The following is an 8,067-nucleotide window of genomic DNA, read 5'->3' as shown; positions in this document are numbered from 1 at the left end:
ATAAAAGTCCCTCTAACTTTAAATTGTCATAACTTTTATTCTTAGGGTGTGAAGAGAATATGGTGGCCCTAGTAACATTTTGGGAAGCATTGTGCCTCCACACTGCTCTAACAGAGATTAGCATCCGCAAGGGTGTGAACTTCGGGATACTTCGTCATCTCCGCATGCTCGGTTATCTCTTATCCAGGCCCCTTAGTTGTGCACTTACTTTGTGATATCCTTAGCGCTTCAATTTATAGATCTTGCTATCACATACTTGTTTATCTTCCTTAGTATAAGTTGTTGGTGCACATAGTTGAGCATAGTATATTTAGGTTTTGTGCTTGACAAATTAAACACTAATTTTATACTGCATTTATTCAAGCCTAAACTGTAATTATTTTAAAGCGCCTATTGCGCCCCCCCCCCCCACCTCTTGGCGACATCCACATCCTTTTCAAAGAATCCATAAATACAAATATCAGTAAATAATCATGTAATATACTTCTAGATTGGATACACTAGACATGATACATAATGAAGGTATAGTCACAAATTGCATAAAATAAAATACATTATTAGTATGACAATTTGATTAAGAACATGGAAACTTAACTAGAACCCTAGATAGAATGACCTGCAGTTTGTACCCTAATATAAACCCAAAGTTGGAGTTCTAGTACAGGTAACATAGATGTAATTACATCAAGAGGGCAAAATGAACAACACGTATGAATCTAGACGCACGTCAAATCTTAGAGGGGGTGGGTGGGGCAGGGGGAAGAGAGCACTTGGTCATTTAAGATTAGGTTTTAGGGTAGGCGGAGAAGGTTTGCGGACGTTCCAGCTTCAAGTTTGCCGACCTGTCGTATGCCAGAGATGGACCCATACTCCTCCAGGATGGCACCGGATTTGCAGAAGAAGAGAGGAAGAAGGGAGCGGCGTGACTGAGGTTGCGGGAAATGTTGTGAATCAGAGGTATTTAGGAATGATGGGGAAAGCTGAGCGTGACATTTAAAATTGCTGGAGGGAACAAAAAAAATTGAGGGAATGAAAACTTGGGAGTGGTCGGGATTATTGAGGTAACGATAATGACAAACTTTTCTAAATTGGTGGGAACAATTTTATAAAATATGTAAGCACTTTCGTAAATCTTTGGTTATACTTTCAAAAACATGATTGAAATGCAGTTTTAGGTTGTTGTACGAATTTGTATGGGTATATAGTGTACCACATTTTTTTGTATTTATACGCCATTTGCATTTTTCTTAAAATATTAAACCACCAAAATATGGCTCAAAAAGTGAAATTTGAATGAGGTCTTATTATGTGTGTATAGGAATCTGAATAAGTATCTCAAGAAGTGGCAACAATTTGGTTGTGCTTCGCTTTGAAGAGGATAGATCTACCATGATGTGTGTTATTAACGATTTGATGTAAGACGGTTGCAAAACAATAAGCAATGGTTTAGATAATATATTATATCATTGATGGTGACATAATAATCTCACATTGTCTAAATTTTAGATACAATTCTTATATCTAATTTGCTTCTATTTAGGCACCGATTGTATCCTTGCATTTTTCACAAAAAAAATGAATCAAGCCTAAATATGGCCCGAACAAATAAAATTTGTCATGGGTCCTTATTATGGGTGTATTGGGAGATGAAAAAGTCTGACAAGAAATGACAACTGTTTGCTTGTGCTCTTGCCTTGAAAAGGGTGGATCTACCAAAATGTGTTCTTTATGCGTAATGCGATGTAAAAGGTCAGCAATGAATAATGCTTCGCTTTGCGTTCGAACTAAAGTCTGAATCTTTTGAAAAGAACCGTTGTAACTTATGACAGGTGGGGCACACATGTACGAAAACCACGAAAATGTCTTTTTAGCGAATCCGAGTTTGTGTTTTGCCTTTGCAACCTCTACATGTCATATGGCTGCAACCACACAAATGACAGACTCTGCTAGATTTCTGTATGTGGTAGAATAGAGAAGAATGTACATCTAGAGATTTTAGGACAAATTATGAAGTGAAGTAAAAAATGCATTGGAAAAGTGCAAGCCATCATCTTTCTCCTCTTTAATTAACCAACCCCCAATGAGCTAAGTGCATGTAGAAATTAAGAAGATCATGTGTAGATTGTTATTGGTCTTGATTACCGTGTGATTGAGAGAGAAGTATTTTTTTCTAGTTTAAAATGCATTGGGAAGATAGACGTACACTTTTTTGTGGACAAATTTTGAAGCCAAATTTACACTCTTTATCGGACGAAGGGAGTACATGCGAACAGGCGTCCGTTTGGTATTTCATAGTATAGGACAAACGCCATCCATAAGGCGGGCCAGGAGACCACTTCATATGTGCTGGGAAGCAAGAAGTAGAAGCCACGCGGCTACACAAATGATATCAGAATACCGTAAACGCAGCAGCACCACCAACCCAGCATGTCAAAGATCCCCTAAATACAACATCACATCCACCATACATAGAATAGAACTGACGAACAGCAGTTTTCTTATGCATCCCCTCTACTAGTAGGGATCAACTCAATTAAAACGTGCCAGCGAGACTGACAAACCTATACAACTCTTCTTGTCAAGGGACTCGTCCACGGGATTTGAATCATGAGAGAGCAGGGGCAGGGTGACGCGCCTGGCTGTCATCCACCCAATGAAGGGTGGCAGGCACAGCTGGAATCATGATGTCAAGGTAGAGTGTGACGGCGGCCCAGACATACTCGTCATAGGTGTAACGCTTGATGATGTTGCCCGTGTCATAGACAATGTAGCCACTAAAGATGAGTGCCGCCAGCGCGCCATTGATCATGTGAGAGAGCTTGCCCAGCGGGAAGAAGATCTGCAAACAGAAGTCATGATCAGTATGTTTTTTTTTTGAAAAGGAGGAATCACCCCGGCCTCTGCATCTGGGTGATGCATGCGGCCATATTATTTATTATTCATAAAAATCTTACAAAGTAATACAACAGTAAGCCCGAGGCCACCATCTAGACGACACCTGTTGCTACTCCTATCCCTTTGATGAAGGTGTGCCGAATGTGCAGGTCAAATACCAAACAAACATCGCACGAAAGCCTAACATCTAACGTCAGATGCCCCATCCAAGCCACATAGGCGGGACTAGGTAACACTCCGGTCCGGCGCACTCTCAGCGAGTACCACACGCACACGCTGCAAAGGGCCGTCACCTCCGTCTTCCCTCGATCCATCCTCAAAGCATGTACTGACGCATCGACCTTGTCAGGCCACTCTGCCATCGACGCCACCACGGCGCCAGACAACGTCGACCTCCTGCGCGTGTCCCTCGCCACACATCTGACGCCAAGCCTCCACTGCTCCACGCCGTCGAGAACCGCCGCCAAGAATATGTAGAAAGAAACACCGCTCCACCGCAGATGCCATCCGCTGGTCCCTCGAGCCCGAGTGCATCTCCAAGAATGCCGCCCCCAAGGGGGTAAGGACACATGAATGCCGCCGTCATTTGATCAACTGATCTAGGGTTTCCCCCGGAGGTATTGGGTGGGGTTAGGAGCTTCACCTCGATGATGCCTTCATGAAGAAAACGATGATAAGAGCATCGTCATCACCGGCTCCGGCCAATGACCGAAGACCAAGTTTTCACCCGGATCCGTTCCAAGAAATCCACCCGACAACCTGTGCACTGTCTCGACCGCCTTCAAAGCCCCAGATCTAGCCGCCTAGATCCGGCGACCAACCGCAACAGCAGTGCCACCGTAGGAGCCCTGGCGCACCAGCCACTGCCTGAATGCGCCACCACTGGAGCCTGGGAGGAGGGCTCCCACCCCACCTCGCCAAACCGTGAGAGCCGCCGGGATGGATCCCGCACACTCATCACCGTCTCTGATCTGAACCAATCCGTGGCCAAACCACGAGATCGCCGATGCAGATCCGCCTTGGATAGGGACTGCACCATGCCATGCCGCCGCGGGAAGCCTGAGCTTCACCAGCCGCCACCTTCCAGGGCCGCCGCCCCGGGATCCAGCCGCCGCCGACAGGACGCACCGCCCACGTGCAGCAGGCCGGAGGAGCCCCCGATCCAGATCTGGACCGAGAAGCTCACCACGGCCACCCCGCGCCGGCACGCCCCGCCTGGCCGCGAATCTGCAGCCACCCGCGCCTCCGCACCAGAGAGCCGCCATTCGGCCGCCCCGGACGCATCCGCGCCGCGCCGCCCTGCATGGCTGCGCGCATCCGCGCGAGGGCGCTGTCCCGCTCCAGCACCACACCGCGCCGAAGGGAGGAGGGCCCGCCGCCGCCGAAGCCGGCCGGGCTTTGCCCGGCGGTGCGAGCCGGCGGCGGCGGGGAGGGGGAGGGGACGGGGAAGGGTTGGAGGCGGCGGCGCGTGGGTTCGCCCCCCCGCTCGCGGGAGCGGGCTGGGCGAGACGGTTATTTTGCTGCCATCAGTATGTGCATTGTAGAATAGAGAAGACTGATAGATAAATGGGCGACACACCTAACTAGAGAATGGAACGGACGACATCTGACCTGAATGAACCCAAAGACGAGCAAAATCACCAGAGAAGCAAATAGGAAAGGACCAAGGAAGCTAAAGTCCTTGCCCCTCCTTGCAGCCCAGAAGGTGTAAGCAGTGAGGCTCAAGACAACCACGATTGTAAGAATCCCAGCCTCCCAAATGACCTTGCCTGCGCACATAGCAGACTATTTTAGCAGTGGTTCTTTATCAAAGAACAAAACACACATATATCATATATATAAGAGCAGGACTACAAAATGAGCTAATTGCCTTCTTATCATCACATACATCTCTTTACCAAGGAAACTATCATGTAAATCTGACTAAACAATAAAGCACATGCATGCTAAAATCTGAAGTAAATGGCTGTGATGCATTGAAGTAGCAATCTATCAACAACCACCTGCGATGTGGTACAAGCTAGAGCGAACCTTGGAATTGGTACAACCCCAAAATGCAGTTGTATGAACGCTGAGGCAAACACAAATGAATGATAGATCACACAGTGCCTGACAACATAACTTTATAGAAATCGAAAAATTATGTATTTCAATCACTTCAATCCAATGAGATTTAACCAGCACATGCATGGAGTACCTTTAAAATAACCTTTGAACATCTATTGTATTGTGAGAACACTAGTATGATATATCAAGTGAAAATCCTTTTTATTTTGATAAAAGTTTAAGCTAGTCCAGTAACCTAAACCACGTCCTTGCCAAAATCATGTCAACTTGGGCAGGACGGCTGGCATATTATTGGACAAATAGGCCTTCAGATCAACTGATACTATCACAACACTACGTATCTTACAACAAATAGTGGCCGGAAGAAACAATAAAAAAAAATGCAAGATCCAACCAATGTTCTATGAAAAAAGCGAAGCTTGCTATAGGCAATTTCTTAGTTAAAAAAGTAACAGCTGGAAATAGCAAAGCAACGTCCTCTAAAAAGGTAATCCTGCTAGCTGGCAATACTACAAATGCTTCTGAGACAAGCATATCAATCATAAACGGTGACCAACAGCTACAATTTGGCCCTCAACACAGACTGGGAAAATGCATCAACTACAGTCACATGGGCTGCCTGGCCGAGCCTACCATTGCATGGCCATGGCAAATTGGTATCACATGTATTTCTGAACCCAGTCCACAAACAAACAAAGTGCTTCACAATAGTGCTGCACATGGTGACTAACAAGGTAATAGTACGAAATTTTCTACTAGCCATGTACTTATATGTAATGCATTAACACAATGAGAGGGGTATTAAAGGCACATGGTGACTAACAAGGTAATAGTAGAAAAATTTCTACTAGCCATGTATATGTAATGCATTAACACAATGAGAGAGGCATTAAAGGCACATGGTGAACAGGCAAGGAGCTGGCAGATGTCACTCAAGAATCTGATGGTGCAGGAGCTATCATATTTTGATGATATGATTGTGCTGGTTTACATAAGCAGCAGAGTGACTGAAGAACAAGCTAGGAGCTGGCAGCAGGAGCAGAAATACATGGTGGGAAGACATTTACCACTATAAAAGGAACGCATGAAGCCCACAGAGAAGGTGATGGCCACTGTGAAGACGCCAAGCAGCAGCAGGTTGACTGGGTGCTTCTTGCGGTAGATGAACAGCGGGAACAGCACTGCATACAAAAAATTAAGAAGCATTCTAGAACAGATTATACTCCCAGCTGCAATTCACAAAGCAACCACGTCAAATCTAGAGTAGTTAAGAAAAATTAAGAGTGCATGGGACGTTCCTGAAAAAATCAGGAGTTATAATCCATGGCTCTGCACAAAGAATGCAAAGGGAAAGCCATAATGAAAACGCACGCATACAACTAGCAGTATCGTGTATAAATTCGTCCGAATTTCGCACTGCTTGCCTCTTGGGCCAGTTGGAATACACAGAACGACCTTCTATTTTCTGGGGAATCACTCAAAGTCTTTATGCTTGCAGGCGTACATTTAAGGAAGAGCTCCAGTCGCTAGTTCACAGAGCAAAAAGGAAATCTTATTCAGATTCAGATCTCCCATTGGGTGCGAGACTTCTGATGATTGTGCATCATAGTAGTTGTTTTGTGGCATTTAAAATGCACTTGTTGTATGTTGCAATTTAACTTTGTACAGCCCCTGTACATACATGCTCTGTTTCTTTTACCAAAAAGAGAAAACCCTCCCTGCAACTGGATCACAAATTAGAAATGGTTTGAGGTCTCACCGGTGATGGGGAAGATGAAGAGGAAGATGTAGAACCCGAGGCCGTCGTAGGAGACGATGAAGTGGCGGAACTTGTACACGACGACAGCAACGACGGCGGTGAGGAGAAGCTGCAGGCAGAGTACGACGTAGATCTTCCGGATGAGCGCCGAGCGCAGCTCGGTGCTCTCCGTCGCCCCGGGGTACAGCGCGGCCTTCAGCGCCGCGGTGCCGGTGCCACCCGCCTCGACGTCGCCGCCCTTCTTGTCTTGGAAAAAAAAAGGGCAGATGCTATCATTTTCTTTTCTGATGAGATTTTTGAGGGCTTCTTTTTTGTTAAGTTGAAGGGGAAGAGATTGGACACAGGCTCTGTCCGCCTCCACAACCACACAAGATAGGTTCTGCGAAGAAATGACTATGTTTTTTTTGGGGGGAAAACGAAATTGCACTTTCAAAAATCTTAAATAGTAACTTTTATGTAGATCCGGTTTTGTTATTTTTCGCACAGATTGTCATGGAAGCCATTTGTTCGCAAAACTTTACACGCGAGTATACTAGACCATTTTCGTTAAAAAATCAGATTCTTTTTGTCTTCTTTATTTTCAAAAAATCAATTAGGGTGCCTGTAGAACGAGATTCAATTGGGGAGTTTTTGAACCGATAACCCCTATTCAAAAACCAAGCAAAAGGGAAACAACATGACAAAGCTAGCTGAGTTGCAAGGCCTTCTTTTGGGCAGGCACCAGGCGTCAACAATCTGAAATTACGGGAAATCATTTGGCTTGACAACAGTCTATTCTTGTTGTGTGGCCGTCATCTCCACCGAGAAAGAACCCTCCCCTCCTCCCCCACCTCCGACTCCTACCTTGCGAGGAGACCTGTTGTCGTGCCTCCGTAGTAAACCCTTCCCCCTCTGCTCACAGCTCTGCCTTTGTCTCATCGTAGTAGTGCACTGAGGACTGACGACGCTCCCGTAAGTCCGGTGGTGCTCCCTGCAGCACCGACCGCAACACCAGATCTCGCGTGCCACAACAAGTCGTCGCAATAGAGGTCCAGCTGCAAGCCTGTCCGTCACATCATTGGTGTTGTTGCGAGCCCACCCTTCGTAACATCAGTGAGTGAGGAAGCACACAGACGCCCTGAGATTTGCAGGATGGTTCTTGCACATTGCAACAACGCACGGCGTGACGCCAATGGTAATTTTAGAATGACTTAGCCATGTGTAGCAAGTCTAGTGGCAGGCATTTTGGCGGGCTCGCCGCTGTTACTTTTTTTGCTAGTTTTTTAAAATAATGTTAGGGTTTTAGTGTTTAAGATTTAGGCTTATGCTCCAATTTTTCTACATTAACGTGTTCCATGATGAGCACG

At 45.9% G+C, this 8,067-nt stretch overlaps 1 protein-coding gene across 1 annotated transcript in view; it reads right to left on the bottom strand.

Moving 5' to 3' along the window:
* Positions 1-2,357: 2,357 nt before the first annotated feature.
* Positions 2,358-8,067, bottom strand: part of LOC119273076 (protein LIFEGUARD 2-like) — a 6,791-nt gene continuing 1,081 nt past the window's right edge. The window contains exons 2-5 of the mRNA XM_037554373.1: positions 6,722-6,967; positions 6,030-6,143; positions 4,507-4,664; positions 2,358-2,839 (exon numbers count right to left, since the gene is read on the bottom strand). Of these exons, the coding sequence (XP_037410270.1) occupies positions 2,606-2,839; positions 4,507-4,664; positions 6,030-6,143; positions 6,722-6,967 (752 nt within the window). The 3' untranslated portion in view covers positions 2,358-2,605. The remainder of the gene's footprint in view (positions 2,840-4,506; positions 4,665-6,029; positions 6,144-6,721; positions 6,968-8,067) is intronic.

The sequence above is a fragment of the Triticum dicoccoides genome, chromosome 3A, assembly GCF_002162155.2.
Source record: "Triticum dicoccoides isolate Atlit2015 ecotype Zavitan chromosome 3A, WEW_v2.0, whole genome shotgun sequence".
Classification (NCBI taxonomy): Eukaryota; Viridiplantae; Streptophyta; class Magnoliopsida; order Poales; family Poaceae; genus Triticum; species Triticum dicoccoides.
The sequence above is the reverse complement of the archived record's forward strand: the minus strand, read 5'-3'. Positions and strand labels throughout refer to the sequence as shown.